This window comes from Camelus ferus, chromosome 22 (assembly GCF_009834535.1).
Source record: "Camelus ferus isolate YT-003-E chromosome 22, BCGSAC_Cfer_1.0, whole genome shotgun sequence".
NCBI lineage: Eukaryota > Metazoa > Chordata > Mammalia > Artiodactyla > Camelidae > Camelus > Camelus ferus.
In genome coordinates this window covers 20748820-20769207 of record NC_045717.1, presented here as the reverse complement: position 1 = coordinate 20769207, position 20388 = coordinate 20748820, and the positions used below count along the sequence as shown (strand labels likewise).

At 53.6% G+C, this 20388-nt stretch overlaps 1 protein-coding gene and 1 non-coding gene across 15 annotated transcripts; both read left to right on the top strand.

The window, feature by feature from the left end:
* The first annotated feature begins 109 nt into the window (after window positions 1-109).
* On the top strand, window positions 110-19446 carry TYK2 (tyrosine kinase 2). 14 transcript variants are annotated; one of them, XM_032465609.1, is made up of 27 exons: window positions 144-307; window positions 756-914; window positions 1331-1448; window positions 1693-1799; window positions 2077-2292; window positions 5216-5339; window positions 5448-5595; window positions 5928-6091; window positions 7699-8059; window positions 8465-8674; window positions 8757-8914; window positions 10725-10833; window positions 10925-11114; window positions 11197-11300; window positions 11398-11580; window positions 11689-11776; window positions 12604-12731; window positions 13580-13715; window positions 13803-13957; window positions 14699-14849; window positions 15308-15405; window positions 15625-15817; window positions 16182-16300; window positions 16659-16831; window positions 17051-17168; window positions 18008-18118; window positions 18202-19446. In XM_032465609.1, the coding sequence occupies exons 5-27, from the start codon at window positions 2097-2099 to the stop codon at window positions 18334-18336; spliced, it is 3552 nt and encodes a 1183-aa protein (XP_032321500.1). In that variant the 5' UTR covers window positions 144-307; window positions 756-914; window positions 1331-1448; window positions 1693-1799; window positions 2077-2096; the 3' UTR covers window positions 18337-19446. The 14 variants fall into 14 exon arrangements, with proteins under 14 accessions (XP_014410281.1, XP_032321509.1, XP_032321508.1 ...); XM_014554795.2 differs by lacking the exon at window positions 756-914 and having other exon boundaries at window positions 110-211; XM_032465612.1 differs by lacking the exon at window positions 756-914 and having other exon boundaries at window positions 1693-1758; window positions 2082-2292.
* TRNAV-AAC lies at window positions 2974-3045 on the top strand. The gene has a single exon. It is a non-coding gene; the product is annotated as a tRNA-Val (tRNA).
* Window positions 19447-20388: the final 942 nt, after the last annotated feature.

Genomic DNA, 20388 nt, shown 5'->3' with positions numbered 1-20388 from the left:
ACACTCTCCCGCCCCTGGGCTGAGCGAAAACTGAAGCTGGAACCAATAGGAGAGCCGCCGCTGCAGCGAAAGGGCGGAGCAGGACAGCAGCCAATGAGTGTGCTCTTTTCAGGCGGCCAATAGGAGACGGTGTCCCAGCGGCGATCAGGCGGCGGCAGCCGCAGGGTGGTGGGGCGGGGTCCCGGGTTCCAGCCAGAGTTCCTGCGAAAGGGTGAGTCTGGAGGGGATCGCGAGGGGCCGCGCCTGGAAGGTCGCCAGGGAGGATGCGGCCGGCGGGAGGCTCGGGACAGGCTGCCGGTAGCAGGAGGTGGGTAGAAGCGCCCACATTGCCTTGGGACTAGTTGATGCCCGGTGGGTGCACGTCGCGGTTCCTTCCCCTGCCAGAGGGGCTTGCAAGAGGGGTTTGGAGGTTTCAGTGTGTGTGGGATGCGGACCTCACCCAGACCCCATCTTCCAAGCTGGGTCTGGACCCAGGGGGAACTAGGAAGAAGGAGATGGGCACCCCAAAAGCCCCATCCCCACGATCTTATCTAGAGCGTTAGTAAGATAATAATAGTGATTTTAGCTTATTGCATGCCAGGGCCGGGCCCTTTCCCTGCCTCATCTCATTGAATCCTCCCAGCAACCCTTTGAGATAGTGACTATTACGTGCCCATTTTCCAAATGAGGAAACAGGCTGAGAGAAGTTGCTTCCTGACGAATCCGACATTGCGCTATTAAAACATTCTCTTTTCTGCGTCACTGTTTTAAATCAGTAATATCCGTGGAATCGTTGACAGACCCTCCCGGGAGATACTGGGGACCTCAGGAAGCCTGGCCCTTTGAAAGAGAAAAATCATTGTGATGATAAAGCCAATAATAAGGACTTCATTCTTGCTCTTCTCCGATGTTATTTTTTCATGCCTATTATCAAGGTGCTGACCGTATAACATGCAAAACTGTGTTGAACCATCACAACCTAATTCATTCTAGTTTAAAAAAAAGAATGTAGGGAGAGGGAAATGGTTGGGTGGGTGGTAGAGTTTATGCTTAGCATGTACAAGGTCCTAGTTCAATCCCAAAGAACCTCTGTTAAAAAAAAAAAGAATGTAGAAAAAAATTCATAACTACAATAATCTGTTTTAGTTACACGATATGAAAAACATGTAAATTATAATAACAGCAGTAATCAAAATTTGAGGTGGAGGAAAATTAAAAAGTGTAAAGTTTCCAAATTCTTTTGAAGTGAAGCTGTTATCAGCTTAAAATAGGGTGTTATAAGTGTAAGGTATTTTATGAGAATTTATGTAATTTCTCATAAAATACCTTACACTTATAACATTAAACTTAGGGTAACCACGAGGGGAAAATCCTGTAGTAATTACATCAAAACACAAAGACAGACAGCAGAATAGGAAACGAGGAACAACGGATCTGCAAAACAACCAGAAAACAACAAAATGGCAATGGTAAGTCCTTACCTGTCTGCAATATGGTAACAGTGGTGCATAATTCACTCACAGCTTTAGTTTAAAAGTTAAAAAAAGGTGGAGGAGGGAGGGGAGGGTATAGCTCAGTGATAGAGCATGCACTTAGCATGCGGGAGGTCCTTGGTTCAATTCCTAATACCTCCATTTAAAAAAAAAAGGTAGAAACTTCACAATCATCTCTTCAGGGCAACACTCTCAGCATCTCCATATCTCCATTTTCCAGATGGGGAAACTGAGGCCCAGCATGGCTAAATGACTTGCCTGAGTTGACACAGGATTCACCTTCCAGGTCTGTCTGACCACACCTGTCTGCCTGGTTACTTTGGAAAGGTGGGTTCAGAGCAGATTTTTGTATCGGTGAATTTGTCCAGGAAAGAGGTTTGGGAGTATTATTGTTCATGACAGCTCTAATAGGTGGGGACACACCCCATCTCCAACAAGCAGATGTGGAAACTGAGGCTCAGGGAGGGGAATTGGGTGCCTAAGTTTGCACAGCAAAGAGGGTCCAGAATCTTCGGGCCTCAAGTCTGGATGGTTGCAAGGTTGAGATGCTAAAAGAGGGGCCTCCAGGCTGAGACCTAGGGGCTGATAGAATGTTTCTTCCCAGCCCAGCCAGCTGTCAAGAGCATGCCTCTGTGCCATTGCGGGGCCACCACCAGGGGCAGAAAGCCCGATGGGGATGAAGCTCAGCCCATGGCCACCAGAGGAGGCTTGAAGGTTCTTCTACACTGGGCTGGCCCTGGTGGTGGGGAGCCCTGGGTCACCTTCAGCGAGGCTACACTGACGGCAGAGGAGGTCTGCATCCACATCGCACACAAAGTCTGTAAGTCCGAGGCATTGGCCCCATGGCAGGGTGGAGGTGCTGGCAGCATCTGGGCCCCATCCACCCAATCGTGTGCCCATTCACACTCTAGCAGACACTGAGTGAGCACCTACTGTGTGCCAGCCCCAAATTACTGCCTTTGGAGAGCTGATATTCTAATAGGAATCAACAGGAAACACAGTAAATAAGAAAACTGCATAGGATGCCAGAGCTAATGGCAAAAAAATGAAAAAGTTGAAGAGATAAGGAAGGGAGCCACAGGGATATCTGGGGGAAGATGGTGCTAGGCAGAGGGAACAGCAAGTGCAAAGACCCTGAGGTGGGAAATTTGCCAACAACAGTGACAAGCCAGTGTGGTTGTAGCTGAGTGAGTGAAGGGGAGACAGGAGTAGGGGAGGGCAAGGAGGTGATGGCACAGGTTGTTCAGGGCCTTCTGGGCCTTAGGGAGGACTTTGGATTTTACTCCAAGAGAGGTGGGAGCCATGAAAGACTGTGAGCAGAGGAGGAACATGACCGCCTCAGGGGTCACAGATGCTCTCTGGCTGCTGTGGGGGGAGCAGACTGTGACAGGTGAGGGCAGGAGCAGAGAGACCAGGGCGGAGGTGACCTCTAGATAGGAGATGATAGGAAGAGGTCAGGCAGGGTCAGATCTTACAGTGCCTTAACCACCAGAGGACTGGGGAAGCTATAGCTCAGTGGTAAAGTGCATGCTTAACAAGCATGAGGTCCTGGGTTCAATCCCCAGTAACTCCATTAAAAAAAAATAATGGAAAAATTAATTTAAAAAAAAACACCAGGGGGAGTAGTTTAGAGTTTAGACTTTTTCCTAGAAGCAGTTGAGAACCATGGAATTATCCAGAGAGCCTGCAGTAGATGTACTCAAAAGTGTAATTTCTGCCAGAGGAGGAGAAGGTCTCTCCAAGGGGACTTCGCTTACATGCCACGTCCTCCAGGACATCCTCTCAAACGCCCTTCCCCACAACTGGATGAGGGCCTTCTGGTAGATTTCTGTAACACCTTGGACTTTCCCATTGATGACTGATTCTTAAAGAAGTTAGACAGGTTTGCTGGGTGATATGAAACATGCTTGGCTGAGGGCCCAGAAAGCCTGATCTGTTAGAGAAAGCAAAGGACTTTAAGAGTAACTGGAGGATCAGTTTCAAGAATTCGGAAGGGAAAGAGGAATTGGAACCAGAGCATAATTGGTTGGGCCTAGCTCATGGATGGCTGACTAAGGGGGTTGGGCTGCCTCAGGGCACAAAGGGGAACCATGGAAGGTTTAAGCCAGAGAGTGAAACAGTTGGGTTCTTTAGGAAGTTGTCTCACAGGGAGGCATGCTCCTTCTTTGAGGGACAGTACACTTAGATGCGATGACTTTGGAGAGCAATTTGCCATCATGTAACTTGGTTGAAATGTACATCCTCTGAAGGCACACAGTACTACAACCTAGGTATGCAGACACTCAGCCCATGTGTTCCAGATGCATACAGGAATGTTCAGAGCTGCCTAGTTTATCCTAGTGAAAAACAGGAGACCATTTCAAAGTCTGTGTACAAGAGAACGCACACATCAATTGCAGTATGGTTGAGCTCTGGAACACTATACAGCCAAGAAAAAGGAATTTGACCAAAGTTACGTATGTCATGTGTGAAGCTTAAAACCTACTGTAGCACAAAAAAGCAAATTGCAGAAGGACACCTATAGTGTAATACCGCATTCAAGTTTATAATATTCAAGACTCGATCATAGGGTAGAGGGGAGGGTATAGCTCAGTGGTAGAGTGCAAGCCTAGCATGCACAAAGTCCTGGGTTCAATCCCCAGCACCTCCATTAAAAATAAATAAGTAAATAAAAACTGAATTACCCCCCCCCCAAATAATCCCCAAGCAAACTAAAATTAAGAAAAGAAAGAAAACAAGACTAGATCATAGGGGATATGAAAATGATAAATTCTAGTTCAGGAGTATGGTTACCTCTTTGTTGGAGGGGAAAGGAGGTGGATGTAGCTGGGGGCTTCAGTTATACTTGCCAAATTTTATTTCTTTATCAGGTGGCTGGTACTTAGGTGATTATAGATTATTCTGGAAGGACTGTTTTGGATATAACTTTTAAGTGATGTGTATAAAAAAGATGCTTGGGTTGTGGGCATGGGGAATGACAGTAAGCCTGGAGGCTGGACTAGGGCTGGGCTTTGGATTGGAAGGAAGTAGGTGGGTCCCAGAGGGATGGAGAATGCAGAAAGAGCAGGATTTGTGACCAGTCTGATGTGGAGGGGCCGTGGGAGGAGTTGAAAATGAGGATCAAATCCTGGCTTAAAGAACCAAGTGGTGGGGAGGCAGGTTTGGGGACCTCAGGTGAGATCTGTTTGGCACGTCTAAGGAGGCCTGAAATGTCCAGAGAGAGAAAGTCAAGTGGTAGTTGGCTATTTCTCTGAGGCTGGAGTTCAGAGAGAGACCAGGAAAAGTACCAGCAGTTTGTAGAGCTGTGTTAGTCAGTCTATGATAGGTTTTGCTGTAGTAACAAGCAGCAATTCTCTTGGGTTAAGACAATGAAGGTTTACCTGAAATCTAATGCAGCTCAGATGATTCACCTCTATCTTGTAGCTTCACCACCAGGCACAAGGGGTCTCCAACATCCCTGGGGCAGGGAAAAGGGCAGGAGAGTTAATTTTGGAACTTGGAAACATGCATACCCCTTATGCCCACCTCCCATTGGCCAGAAACCAGCCCCATGACGCCATCCTAGCTGCAGGGGAGGCTGGGAATTGTAGTCTTTCTGTGAGGCCACAGCACAGTCAACATATTGCATTGCCTTGTGTTGGCAGGGGAGGAGGCCCAGGGAGGGATTGTGAAGGGAGGGTCTGGGGGTCCACAGGGGTAATGGCAGCAGACACCGACTCCTGACTTGTTTCTCCCCTCTCTAGGCATCACTCCACCCTGCTTCAATCTCTTCGCCCTCTTTGATGCCCAGGCCCAGGTCTGGCTACCTCCAAACCACATCCTAGATATCTCTGGAGACAGGAGCCTGACATTGCACTTCCGCATGAGGTGGGTGATGTCCCCTTGGAAGGCTTGTCCCGTTTTTTCTGTCCCCACCTTCCTGGAGCTGGTCTGAATCCACGCTAAGCCCCAGCTGCGCCCCCTCCCTTCCTGCAGGTTTTATTTCCGGAACTGGCATGGCATGAATCCTCAGGAGCCGGCTGTGTACCGCTGCGGGCCCCCAGGGGCTGAGGCTTCCTCAGAACAGGCAGAGAAAGGGATACAACTCCTGGACCCAGCCTCCTTTGAGTACCTCTTTGAGCAGGTGTGAGCAGGGCTGGGGGGGCAGGACTGTTTGTGGGGTACAGGGCAATTAAAGAGTCCCTATTTCCCTCCCAATTTACCATAGCTGATAGATTTCAATACATTCTTCTGGGATTCTTTGGCTGCCTGAACCGAAGGGTTTTGAGACTCTTAGAATGCTGTGATCAGTTAATGATGTCTGCCACAGGCATAGGGTTGGACAGAGGAGGCATACATGCTGTATATTTGGCCATCACAAAAAATGGGGGCTCAATCCCTTTCCCAGAGTGGCCAGAAGCTTGGGAGTGAACAGGTTCCCATGTCACCCTTACTGTTTGACTCCCCCATCCCCAGGGCAAGCATGAATTTGTCAATGACGTGGCATCGCTGTGGGAGCTGTCAAGTGAGGAGGAGATCCACCACTTTCAGAACGAGAGCCTGGGCATGGCCTTCCTGCACCTCTGCCACCTTGCTCTCCGCGATGGTGTCCCCCTTGAGAAGGTGGCCAAGAAGATCAGGTGTCTGGGAATGGGGTGGGGATGCTGCATAGGTGGGTAGAATGCCTGGGCATCTGGGGGCCAGGATAGACCTTGCATACTGCCATGCCTTCAACAAACATTTATCGAGCACCTACTGTATGCTGGTACTCATTTTGGGTGTTGGGAACACATCAATGAACAAGGCAGACAAAAATCTCTGCCCTCCTGGAGCTCACATCTGATGGAGACAGGCAATAAACAAAACACAGAAGTATAAGGTATAGCATTTTAGATGGTGTTAAGGACAATTAGGAAAAATTAAGCAGGAGAAGAGAAGGGAGGAGTGTCAGAGAGTGAGGGGTGTACAGTTTAAAACAGTTGTCAGGGAATTCCTCACTGAGAAGGTGGCTTTCCAATTCAAAGATTCTAAGGAAATGAAGGAGGGAGCCAGGTTGGTATCTGGGAGAAGACAGTTCTCCACAGAGGGATTAGCCAGTGCAAAGGCCCTGAGATTGGACCGTGCCTGATATGTTGGAGGCTAGAGCAGGGTGGGCTTGGAGGACTCCCTAGAGTTCAAGGGAAGGAAGGAGACAGGGGTCCAGGGAGCTGCTCGCCTCCACTGCAGTGCAGGCTGGGGCAATCACGGCTTACTGCCTGGAGGAGGCGGCAGGAGAAATGGGTCTTTCAGGACCTGTGGTTCTTCTTAAAGCACATATTTTTCGGTCCCTGTCCTCTTATCACTCTAGAGGACTAGGGCTGTGAAGCTCAGGGCACTGGCAAGCCCAGAGGAGGCACCCTACCCAAGAGATCAGAAAACACTCCTGGGGGGAGGCGACGTTTTTGCTGAGACCTGAAAGTTGTGTTGGCTTTATCCATTTGTGGATTGCATTGGCAAAGCATTCAAGGCAGAGGGAATAGCATGTACAAAGGCCTAGGGCAGGAGGCAGCAAAGACCTGTTTCCAGGGGAACTGAACTTGGAATGGGATTGCCCAGGTTCAGGAGTCGGCCAGGCACTAGTCAGGGGGCCTTTTTCCCCTGAGGGCCCTCGGGAGCCCTGGAAAGCTTGGAATTGGGGGCAGAGGCAGCTAGAACCTTGAGCTTTAGGATCCCTCTGTTCAAGGGGTGGAAGAGGCAGCTTGGGACATAGAGGGTGAGGCTTGGAAATCTGTGATCTAAGCGGACTATACTGGTGGGCAGTTGCAGGGTAGGAGAATGAGTGATGGGTAGGACTTTGTGAAGAGCAGAGGGGCTTCCCAGAGTGGTACCTTTTATTGATAATTATATATACATATGTATTTTAACGGAGGTACTGGGGATTGAACCCAGGACCTTGTGCATGCTGAACATGCGCTCTACCACTGTCCCCACCTGCCCCCAAGGCAGAGCCCTTTAGAGCTTAAGGAAGTTGCCCAAGAGCTGGGATCTTAGCCACCAGTCTCCTCTGGAGTCCAGGCCCTGGACATGGATGCCACCCAGCCTCCCCACGCTGGCCCTCTATCACATTCTCTCCTTCCAACTCCAGAATAGCCTGCCTTTTTCTAGACAAGACATCTGAAGTTCAGAGAGGTTAAGCCATTTGCCCCATGTCACCCAGCTGGGCCTGCAACCCAGGCCCCTGACCTGGCCCTCCTGGTGGTCCCCACAGCTTCAAGGACTGCATCCCATGCTCCTTCCGACGGCAGATCCAGCAGCACAACGTGTTGACACGGCTGCGCCTGCGCAGCATCTTCCGCAGGTTCCTGAGGGCCTTCCAGCCGGGATGCCTCTCCCAGCAGGTCGTCATGGTTAAATACCTGGCCACGCTGGAGCAGCTGGCACCCCGCTTTGGCACAGAGCGCGTGCCCGTGTGCCATCTCGAGCTGCTGGCCCAGGCCGAGGGGGAGCCCTGCTACATCCAGGACGGCGGGCAGGCCTCTCTGGACCCCGAGTCTGCCCCCGGACCCCCCACCCACGAGGTGCTGGTGTCGGGCACTGACGGCATCCAGTGGCGGCTAATACAGGCAGAGGTGAGCGGGATGCCTCTTTCACCTGGTGGCCCGGGGCAGCTGGGCGATGGCACTCCTGCTCCGCCTTGGCCCTGGCCTCTGAAGGGACTCTGGTGCAGGTGGTTTTTTTCCCCACGTGGCTCTGAGATGTGTCTGTCTGCCTGCCCCCAGGGACCTGATTTCTGGAGTCTGTCCTGTAGAGACCGCTTTGTCTGGCATCTATGGCTGAGAGGGCTAGGAGCCTCCTTCCTGCCCTCTCTGAGTTCTGGCTTCTCTTTGGGTGGGTGCCCTGTCCAGCCTGTGGCACTGGGACTCATGGGGGGATTCCTGAAAAGGTTACTGCTCCCTCCAGCTCCCGCCTCTCTGCTGGGGGACTAAAGAGGCACAGCCCTGCTCCATTCATCTGCCCCACATGCTGGTTTCCAGGGTCCCTGTGGTGGTGCTGATGGTGACAGCAGCAGGAATCCCCGTGCTGGCCCATCTGGGAAGAAAGCCAAGGTCCAAGAAGAGGGCAACCAGCCAGCGGACAGGCCTCGGGAGGCACCATGGGCCTACTTCTGTGACTTCCAGGACATCACTCACATGGTGCTGAAAGAACGCCGTGTCAGCATTCATTGTCAGGACAACAAGTGCCTGGTGGGGCCCGGGACTGGGGGAAGGGGTTGGCGAAGGGCGCCTCTGACCTGCAACACCTGCCTGACGTCCCCCTGGCCTACAGGAGCTGACCCTGCCTTCCCGGGCTGCGGCCCTGTCCTTGGTGTCATTGGTGGATGGCTATTTCCGCCTGACCGCCGACTCGAGCCACTACCTATGCCACGAGGTGGCTCCTCCACGGCTGGTGATGAGTATCCAGGACGGTATCCATGGACCCCTGCTGTGAGTGCGGGGTCAGGGGGAGGGCAAGTGGCTGGTGTGGGCCGAGGTGGTGGCAGCTGCCCACGGGACTGTGAGCTCCAGGGACCATGGGGTTTGAATGAGGTGTGTGCACGGTTGTGTCTCAGTGCGTGCCTGTGTGTCTTAGGGTGTGAGGGCACGTGTGTGAATGCACATGTGTGGGTAGGCATTCGTGTCTTCATGTGCGTGTTTGCTTGTGTGTGCATACGTGTATGTGTACAAGGATTCACTCGTACCACACGGGGCATGCATTCACATCAGTAGGTGCACAGGGGTGAGCGCACCTGTTCACCCATGTGTGTCCGTGTGTAGAAGTGCACGTGAGCCTGCCCATGTGTGTGTGTGCAGACATGTGTGTGCAAATAGGGGGGAGAGAGGGCGCCGGCAGTGGCATGGGTGGTGTGTCGTGCTGAGAGTGCCTGGGTCTGGGACTGTCACCGTGCACGTCTGGATGTTTAACAGCCCATTTGGCATACAGCTGTGTCACTGCTCTGGTGACTGCATTTAAAATCATCATGCCTTGTTTCGCATGTGACATGACTAGTGACTTTTGCGGGGCTGTGTGTTGCCCCACACGCTGGTGGCCATTCAGATGTGTGTGTGAACACCTTTGCAGGGTCCTGGTAATTGTGATCACTGTCTGAGTGCCCTGCTTGGACATGTGGGGCTGAGGATGTCAAGTGTCAGGGCTTATATGGTCATCAGGGGTGTGGGTGGCCATGCTGCTGGGTTGGGGTTTGTGACTGTCAGCTTGTCTGGTCCTTGGCCCTGTGCTTGGGTGTCCCCCATTCTACCTGTGACGCTGGGGCTGTCCCCTGGCGGTGTCTAGGTCTGACCCCTCCGAGCCTAGTCTCTAGGCCAGAGGAGGGTGAAGGGGTCGTTTCTCTGAAGTGTGTGCCACCCGTCAGGGGTCTGTGGGCCACATCAACGTGTGGCTTAGTCCGTTCAGGCGGCTCTAACAGAATACCATTGACTCGGTGGCTTAGCAGCCACAGACACTTATTTCTCACAGTTCTGAAGGCTAGAAGTCCAAGTTCAAGGTGCTGGCAGATCTGGTGTCTGGCGAGAGCCCCACTTCCAGGATCACAGCCAGAAGTTCAGTCTTCTGTCTTTGTCATATGGTGAACTGGACGAGAGAGATCTCTGAGGTCCCTTTCATAAGACACTGATCCCATTCGTGAGGGCCCCACCCTCATGACATAATCATCTCCCAAAGGTGCACCTCCTAATGCCATCACCTTGGGTTTAGGGCTTCAACACAGGAATTTTAGGGAGAACACAGACATTCAGTCCATAGCAGTGTGTGAGCCAACATGTGTGTAGTTGTCAGGGCCCATGTGGCTGTGACACCTTGTAGTACCTGTTTGTGCTCATGACACTTGTCGCCTCTGGGTCTGGGTGCCGATGCCCATGCTACTGTGTTATGCTGGGTCAGCGCTGTGTCTGCGATCACCAGCCTTTGGGTGTGTGACAGACTGTGCATTGTGTGCCACCCCGCAAGTGGCTGTGTCTGTGGCTGGGTGTGTGCCCATCTGGAATCTGATGGCGGTTTCCTGTCTGTGTGTGTGTCACCTTGTAAGCCATGGTGTTTGACAGTTGTTATGCACAAGTGTGTGCCTCTTCGGGTACCTGTGTCTGTGTGTGTTTTTGTGTGTGTGACAGTGTTACATCTGTGTGTGTGTATTCAGACACAGTGTCATCACATAAGTTGTGTCTGACATTTATCTCAGCTGGGAGGGTGCCCCCAGGTGCCCTGATGGTGCCCCCTTGTCGTCCCCAATCCCCTGCCCAGGGAGCCATTCGTGCTGGCCAAGCTTCGGCCCGAGGATGGCCTCTACCTCATTCACTGGAGCACCAGCCACCTCAACCGCCTCATCCTCACGGTGGCGCAGCGTGACCAGGTGGGCCTGGGGTGGGGGTCCTGGGCTGGGGCAGGGCTCGCTCCCTGCCTGGACCCCTGCTCACTGCCCCCACCCCCACCCCCCACCTTAGGCATCTGGCCCGAAGGGCTTGCGCCTGCGGAAGTTCCCCATAGAGGTACAAGCTGGGACCATCACGCTGGAGGGCTGGGACCAGCCCTTCCCTAGCGTGCGGGAGCTGCGGGCTGCCCTGCAGGGATGCTCCCTGCGGGCCGGCAACGACTGTTTTTCCCTGCGCCGCTGCTGCCTGCCCCGGCCAGGAGGTATGGAGATGGTTGGGGGGCCACGGGGTCCGGAAATCCTTTCCCCTCTGTGCCAGTCCTCAGTGACAGCTTCCACCCCCAGAGATCTCCAACCTCATCATCATGCGGGGGTCTCAGGCCAGCACCAGGCCACTCAACCTCAGCCACCTCAGCTTCCACCGCGTCCGCCAGGAAGACATCACCCAGGTAGTGCGACGGAGGCGCCCCTGCGGGCGTGGGGCACTGGGAGGCAGGCAGCCCTGAGCCGTTGTCATGGAGGTGTTCCATGCCATGTCCCCCCCAGCTGTCCCACTTGGGCCAGGGCACAAGGACCAACGTGTATGAGGGCATCTTGCGAGTGGAGGGCGGAGGCCCCGAGGAGGACAAGGCAGGTGGCAGGGACCCCGCAACGGCCGACGAGGGCCGTGGGCAGGACCTGCGAGTGGTTCTCAAGGTGCTAGACCCCGGTCACCATGACATCGCCCTGGTAAGTGAGCACGGCCAGGGGACAGGGTGGGGGGAGGGGGGGGAATGGCGGTGGTTGGGGCAAGATGAAGGGGACAGGGTCTGCACCTGACCTGCCCTGTCCCCACAGGCCTTCTATGAGACAGCCAGCCTCATGAGCCAGGTCTCCCACGTGCACCTGGTCTTCGTGCACGGCGTCTATGTGCACGGCTCCGAGAGTAAGTGGGCCCCGCCCCCCCACCCCGTGCCCCTCCATTTACAGCTCGATCCAACTTATACCCTCGACCTGCGTCCTTATCCCTGACTACACACTGACCCTGGCCTATACCCCAACCCCAGTCTGTGCCCATCTGACTCTCACCTATACCCTGAACCCTGTCTACAACTTGACCCTTACCTGCACCCTGATCCCAGCTACACCCTCACCCTCCACCTACACCCTGACTCCGTACTGCACCCCAAGTTCCATCTGTCACCCAAACACCTCCACAGCCCAGCTCCATCTGCCCTCCTACCCCATCAACACTGTGACACCACACAGACCCAGCCTTGTTGGCCACCATGATCCTCCCAGACCTCAGCCCCTCTCCCCTCACTCTGCGTGCACCTTGTAGCTCCTTGTTCAAGGTGACTGCAGCCAGCCCACAGGCCCACCGACCTCAACCGCACGTGTCCCTCTCTCCTGCTTTCCCATCAGCGCTGGCCTCCACGCCAGCCCTGCACACCTCCCACTCCACCAGCACCCCTACTGGGAAGACACCTATGGGATCCCAACTTCACTCATGCCCCAACCTGGAGCTCCACACCTGCGTTTGTCTGCACCTGCCCCCACTTCCCCAGCCCCATCCTGGACCCTCATGCCACCACTCACCTCAGCCTACCCTCCATCCCGCATTTCTCCTCTCCCCAAAGTCCCTCCCAAGCCTCCCCTACCGCACCCCTGCCTGACCCCTTCCCCACCTACAGTCCCAGCCCCCATGTCCTGCCCCTGGTGTCTTGGAGGGTGAGCAGGTGGGCAGCACCTGCAGTGGCTGGGCCTTTGCAGACATCATGGTGACGGAGTACGTGGAGCATGGGCCCCTGGACGTGTGGCTGCGGCGGGAGAGAGGCCACGTGCCTCTGGCCTGGAAGTTGACAGTGGCCCAGCAGCTGGCCAGCGCCCTCAGCTACCTGGTGCGTAGCCTACAGGCAAGGCCTGGGTCCGTGGGGAAGGCCAGGGCAGCCTCTGCATTGGATGTGGAGGCCTCGACACATCCTCCAATTCACACACTGACCTGGGGAGATCTTCCCTGAATCTCATCTGCTCATACACCCCTGTGGCTCCCACCTCCCCTGAGAGAACACCTAACTCCTCCATTTGGTGTCCAAGACCCTGTCACTCTCTCTTGCCATTCATCCCAGCCCCTCCTGGTCCAGTCACCCCAGTTTCCAGAATACCCCCTGTGTGCCAGGCTCTGTCCTAGGCCCTGGGGGACACAACAGAAAACAAAACAGACGGAAATCTCTGTCCTTAGGGAGCTGGCATTTGAGTTGGGAAGGACAAATGAGAAATAATAATTAAGTACATTACATAATATATCAGAAAGTGGTAAGAACTATGTTGGAAAAGTAGAGGTGGAGATAAAGACTTGCTACAGTTTGGGGAACAGGTGAAGTTTTAAATAGGTGGGTTGGGGAGGTCTCACTGTGCATCTGGGGGAAGTGTGTTCCAGGCGGAGGGAACACCCAGTGCAAAGGTCCTGGGGAAGGAGCTTTCCTCACATGGGTTTGAGGACAGCAGAGGGGTCCTCTGGCCTTTTGTCCTTGACCAAAAGCCTTGGCCCCAGTGCCAGGAAAACAGGAAGGACTCACTGGGCACCCAGGGCTGGCCTGTCACTATGACAATGTACTGGAATCTGCATAATGACCCTGATTGTCTTTTTTTCACATGGGCTATCCCTGTGGGGACCACATGGGATGGGATGGGGGTGAGACCTACACCCCCAGTGGCCATGCCCTCTTTCCACCCCATCCCACCCCAGGAAGACAAGAGTCTGGTTCATGGCAACGTTTGTGGCCGGAACATCCTGCTGGCACGGCTGGGGCAGGCGGAGGGCACCAGCCCCTTCATTAAGCTGAGTGACCCGGGCGTGGGCCTGAGCGCCCTCTCCAGGGAGGGTGAGGACCTGGGCAGGGCTGGGTATAGGGATGGGCTTTCCCCACTTATTTTACCTTGCTGACTGACCTCTGACCCTGGCCCCCCAGAGCGAGTAGAGCGGATCCCTTGGACAGCCCCAGAGTGCCTGTCTGGTGGAGCCAACAGCTTAAGCACCGCGGCGGACAAGTGGGGCTTTGGAGCCACCCTCCTGGAGATCTGCTTTGATGGGGAGGCCCCTCTGCAGGGCCGTAGCCCCTCCGAGGTATGTCCTGGGGACCCCTGGGCCTTCTCCACAAAGAGGGCAGGCATCTCCAAGGAGTCTAGAGGATATATTTAGTGTCCAGAGCTGCCTCCCCTCTGGCTGAGCGGCCTCACATATGTTGCCTCATCTCTCTGGGGCTCCATCAGGTCATCTATCTGTTGCGGTTAACTGTAGTCCCAACTTCATAAGGTCGTTGTGGCACACAGCAGATAGGCCACGGGCTTCAGTTTTCAGCAGTGGCTGGGTCAGTGATGGGGGAAGCATGGACTGTCAGGAGAAAGGGGTCCCAAAGGATGCGCCTGACCCAGCTGAGGTGTCGGGCAAGACTTCCCAGAGGAGGTTTTAATCCAAGTGCAGAAGTGTCACAGTGTCCCAACCTAGGAAGGGCAGCCTAGACAGAGGGCACAGCCTGTGCAAAGGCTTGGGGGCTTTGGTGCTTTCAGGGAACTGCAGTATGCAGGACCTTCCTGGAACCAGAGGTGGGTAGAAGCCAGGGCAGGAAGGGCCAAGTGTGAAATGCTCCAGCACAACAGTCTGCTGGACTTGGGTTCAAGTCCTGGCTCTGCAGCGGTGGACAAATCTGCGTCCCTTTGCCGAGGCTCACTTGCCTCATCTGTAAAATGGGAATGGCAAGAACGAAGACCTGGCTGGTCCAGCCCTGCTACTCCAGGGACTAGATTCTGCCTCGAGGGAAAAGGACTGAGAGGGTGCACTGACTCCTTCCCATCCCCTCCCCAACAGAAAGAGCGCTTCTACCAAAAGCAGCACAAGCTGCCGGAGCCCTCATGCCCAGAGCTGGCCACACTCACCAGCCAGTGCCTGACTTACGAGCCAGCCCAGCGGCCATCCTTCCGCACCATCCTGCGTGACCTCACTCAGCTGCAGCCCCAAAGTAAGCACTGCTACAGGGCCAGGACCCTGGGTGAAGGGGAGAGGCTGGGATCCCTGCTGACCCAGGCCTGGTGCACCCACAGTCTCTGTAGAGTGGCCTACAGTGTGTGCAGTTTCTAATTCACTCAAGTAGGGGGAGAGGATGCTTCGAGCTCTCCTTAATGTTTTGCTTGGGGAAAGCCACAACTTCTTTGGATGAATTAGACCATGGCAACTTTTTAGGTTTTAAAAGTTTGTGCCCTTTACCCAACCTCAGAACATCCCAGGTATCTGTCTTGGTGTGGCCAATTCCACATTTTGGACAAGAAGTGGAATTTTCCAGCTCTTGAAAAAAAAAAAAGTGTCCTTATCTCTAGGATCAGATGCTGAGGGTAGTAGTTGCCAGCTTTCTGTTTCCCCAAGTGTGAGCCTGCTGGGGAAAGGGCGGGGATCGGGATTCACCCACTGTGGCTTTTCCAGATCTCTTTGATGTCTTGTCTGTGAACCTGGACTTGCCTGTGTCAGATCCCACGGTTTTCCACAAGCGTTATTTGAAAAAGATCCGGGATCTGGGCGAGGTGAGGGCGGGGCCTGGAGGAGGGGGGGGCGGGGCCGGGGCTGTTAGAAAGCCCTGGCCTTAGAAGACCCTTAGCTTCAAGGGAGGCTCTGGGGAGGGAGGCCTAGGCCCCAAGGGCACCCTTCAATGTGGAGTGGGTGGGGCCTAGGATTTTCCAAACAGACGAGGTGGGGCCTGGGGAGCTGTGGGTGGGGCTAATGCTCCTGGACGCTCCGGCCAGGGTCACTTCGGGAAGGTCAGCCTATATTGCTATGACCCCACCAACGATGGCACTGGTGAGATGGTGGCAGTGAAGGCCCTTAAGGCAGGCAGCGGTCCCCAGCTCCGCACGGGTTGGCGGCGAGAGATCGACATCCTGCGCACGCTCTACCACAAGCACATTGTCAAGTACAAGGGCTGCTGCGAGGACCAAGGTGGTCAGAGCCTAGATATGTGGTGGGCGGAGCCAGAGCTTGGGTGTGGTTTGGTGGGCGGAGCCAGCAATACCTGGCCAGTTACAGCCTCTCAGCCCCAGGCTGGAGGATGTACTTGGCCCTGCTGCCTCCTTTTCATCTGGTAGGCGCTCTGCCAAGACTAGGGTGGGTGGGAGCCACCGTCAGCTCCCTTACCTGGAGACGGGTTGGTTCAGGACGGTTCTGTCCCACCTGAGGGCTGGGCCTAATGTGGACAAGTCTTGACTTTCCCACCTAACTTAGGGTGGGGGCTGCAGGCCTCAGGGTGGGTGGCCCGTGGCCCCTGCCTCTACTGCCCTTACAGGCTGCCCCTTTCCTGTGTCAGGTGAGAAGTCGGTGCAGCTCGTCATGGAGTACGTGCCCCTGGGCAGCCTCCGAGACTACTTGCCCCGGCACAGCGTCGGGCTAGCCCAGCTGCTGCTCTTCGCCCAGCAGATCTGCGAGGTGGGCCTGACCACCCTTGCTTGGAGAACCTGCTGCCCTCCTGGTTGTCCTGGCCTGACCTTCCTATCCCCTCTGCTCGCCTGGCCCTGTCCCTGGGCCAGCTCTCCTCCATCCCTGTCCATTCAACAGATCACCTGGCCACACCTCCGCCAGCCTGGCCCCCAACCCATCTAGTTTCCACTGATGATTTGACCCTGGCCCAGGAGCACCTGTGTGGCCCCACCTCTGCTCTCCGGCTCCAGCTTACTTTTGTTTGGCCCTACCTAACATCCTGCCCACTCTGGTGCCCGTTCCCTGCGAGGTTGACTGACACTGGCGGGGCAGGTGTCACCCTGATCCTGACTCACCCTGCCCCCAGGGTATGGCCTACCTGCACGCGCAACACTATGTGCACCGAGACCTGGCTGCGCGCAACGTGCTGCTGGACAACAACAGGCTGGTCAAGATCGGGGACTTCGGCCTAGCCAAGGCCGTGCCCGACGGCCACGAGTACTACTGCGTGCGCGAGGATGGGGACAGCCCGGTGTTCTGGTGACCAGGCGGGACCCAACTGGAGGGGGGTGCCCAGGTGACCTGGAGCAGACAGGGTGGAGGAGACGGATGCTGGGGCCTCAGACAGAAGGTCCTGGTTCCAGTGACACTACCCTGTCTCTTAAGGGTGGGCCCTTAACTGGGGCCAGATGGCTCCTAAGCCCCAGGTAAGGACTCCAGCCTGGTCTGGCCCAAGGCCTGAGTGCCCTTTCTCTCCAGGTATGCCCCAGAGTGCCTGAAGGAGTGTAAGTTCTACTATGCATCCGACGTCTGGTCCTTTGGGGTCACCATGTATGAGCTGCTGACCTATTGTGACTCCAGCCAGAGTCCCCCTTCGGTGAGAGCCAGGCTGGTGCCTCTGGGGAGGAGTTAGTGAGGCCTGCATTCAGTTCCCAGCTCCCCCACCTGAGCCTCATAGTCCCAATCTGTAAAGTGGGCCATTTACACTGCAGCATGCTTTGATTGTGACAGAAAGCAGCTCAAATAGGAATAGCTTATTCCACTATTTGCAAACTCCAGGAGGACACTGAGGACACAGCTTGATCTTGACCTTCAAATGTCATCAGGAATCCCATTTTCTCCATCTCTTGGCTCTACAGTTCTCTGTGGTAGCATTTCTCAAGCACGCCTTTCCTCTATTGTGGCAACAGTGGACCCCCACCCCTCTAGGGACCGTCCCCACCCCCCAGTTGAGGAGAAGAGGGTTCTTCTCTTTCCAGCATAATTCAGGACCCTCTGATTGGCCCAGCTTGGCTCACGTGCCCTCCAGGGAACCAATGATTGTGTAGTCCTTGGCTAGGGAGAGGAGCCTAGAGTATATTAGGGATTTATTCCCAAAGCCAATCAGAGTGCCTTTATAGGAGAGAGAAAAAAAAAGATTTGGAACTGGCAAAAACAACTTGCTTGGAGGCTTAGTAATAACAGCAGACACCTAATTCAGAATTATTATATGAATATTAGTTTATCTAACTTTCACAGTAACCCCAGGTAGTAGGTGTTATTACCCATTTTACAGATGAGAGAACTGAGGCCTAGAAGGTGAAGTCCTAAGTCCAAAATTACACAGCTGAGAAGTGGTAAAGGTGGGATGAGAACCCCTGCTGTCCAGCTTCAAACTCCTAACCTCTACCTAGACGGCCCGCCTCTTAAAAAGTGCTTGTCTTATTTCTTCTGTAGAAATTCATTGAGCTCATAGGCCACACCCAGGGACAGATGATGGTGCTGAGGCTCACTGAGCTGCTGGAACGAGGGGAGAGGCTGCCGCAGCCAGAGAAATGTCCCTGTGAGGTGAGACTCTCCCCTCCTCCCTTGCCCCCACCATCAGCCCAGAGAGAGAGAAGAGATCACAGCCTCAATTTTTCCTTCTCCAGATCTATCTGCTCATGAAGAACTGCTGGGGAACAGAGGCCTCATCCCGGCCGACCTTCCAGAACCTCATACCCATCCTCAAAATGGTCCATGAGAAATACCGAAGCCAGGCCCCCTCAGTATTCAGTGTCTGCTGAAGCCCACCAGCAGCTCTGCTTGGGGGAGATTGGAGCAGGCAGGACCCACAGAGAGGGCCTCCCGCTCACTCCCTGCCCCAAGGAGAGCTCACAAGTGGGAGGTCAGCTTCACCGACTTCCTGTGCTGTGCTCCTGTCCGGAGAACACATCTCTGTGAACTGACTTCCCTTGCCTTAGTCTCTTTGGGCTGCTAGAACGAGATACCACAGACTGTGTGGCTTATAAATGACAAAAATGTATTTCTCACAGTTCCAGAGTCTGGGAAGTCCAAGATCAAGGCATCAGCCTAGTCAGGTCTTGGCGAAGGCCCTCTTCCTGGTTCATAGCCTGTGCCTTCTCACTATGTCCTCCCAAGGTGGAAGAGGACAAAGGATCTTTCTGGAGCCTCTTTTATAAGGGCACTAATTGCTTTAGTGAGGGCCCCATCCTCATGACCTATGCAGCTCCTAATACCATCACATTGGGCATTAGGATTCCAACATATGACTCTTGAGGGGACACAGACATTCAAACCATAAAACCTTCCAAGGTAATGAGCCTGACCCAGGCTCCTGAGGGACCCAGGACAACAGGGAGCTAACCAGGCCCTTGAATCTGATCTTTCTGCCGTCCTCCAGCACCCGCCCTTGGAGCCCACTATCTCCCCTAGCTAGTAATAGACTCATATTTCCTCTGCTAGAGGCATGGTCCCTGGGCTCCTCTTCAGCAGAGTCTGCTCTCCTGGGGACTGCAGCTAGGGCAAGACACTCACTGCAGAAGCCAGATTCAGCTATTCAACCTTTGCTCACCTATGAATCACCAGCCAGCAATTAAACCAGTGCCTGGAACACAGAAGGCCCTCAATCTGTATGTTAAATATGTCAGCAAAGGTCCCCTAAGGGGGACCACATGCCACGTAGATAAGATTGCCAGTTTCACCCTTTTCTCACTGTGTGACCTCAGGCAAGTGGCTTCCCTTCTCTGGGCCTTAGCTCTCAACTATGAACTGGGGATGGGCGTGCTTGCTACCTTGTAGGACTAATGTAAAGAGCTAATGAGGTCATGTTTGTCAAATGCTTATCAGAAAGATATACAAACAAGTGCTTAATAAACATTTGATAGTATTGTTAACCTAGTGTTTGCCAACATGTTTCTATGGAACAGGTTAATTTGAGACGGGTCAGCCACGTTGTGAAAGACATTTAAATTTCTTCCCCATTTCTCAAGACCTTGTGCATCTCAGCTCTCTTGACTGGACAGTTGCACACTCTTCTAGTGATATTTGCTTCTTATAGCAGTTTTCAAAATTAAATATTCATTATAGCTATAAATCTTTTCGGTTTTGGATAGGTAATATTGACATAGACATTGAAATGTTTCCCTCCTGTGTCCCTCAGCCACCACTCGTCCCCTCCCTGGGAGACACCCAGTGTCGTCTGGTTTCCTGTTTTGACTTCCAGAGACATTTTTATCCAGATACAAGGAAATCTATACACATATTATATTTTCTCATTTTCCCCTTATTTTTCTTTATATATATTTTATACTTTCCCATCTTTGTTTTCTATTTTTTTCTTTTTTGTGTATTTTTAATTTTGAATTCTATTTTCTATTTTCCCATCTTTTGCAAAAATAATAGTCTGGGCTACTATAGAGAGCTCTAGACTATATCCTTGCTATTTTTTTTTTCCCATGTAATAGGTCTTTGGGGTGGTCCCATATAGCCAGGCCAACTGTGTTTCCTCTTCTTATGGTCATGTTTTAGCCCATTATTCAGATGTCATCAGTGTTTGCTCCCTGCTGGGGTTCATGCAGTCATTGCTCATCCTTTGCCAAGCCCATGCTGCTGCCGCCGTGAATAACCGTATGTGCACGTCATTTCACCCATGTTCAAGGGCATCAGTAGGACAGATACCCAATGGGAATAGCTGCTTGCACCATCTAACCTGGTAATTTAAGAAAGTCCTTGCCACTAGAATATATTTTGATAGTTGATAGGGCAGGTCTTTCCTTATTCTTTTTGCAAAATTATCTTGGCTTGTTCTTGGGCAACCACTTTTGAAAAACCTTTAT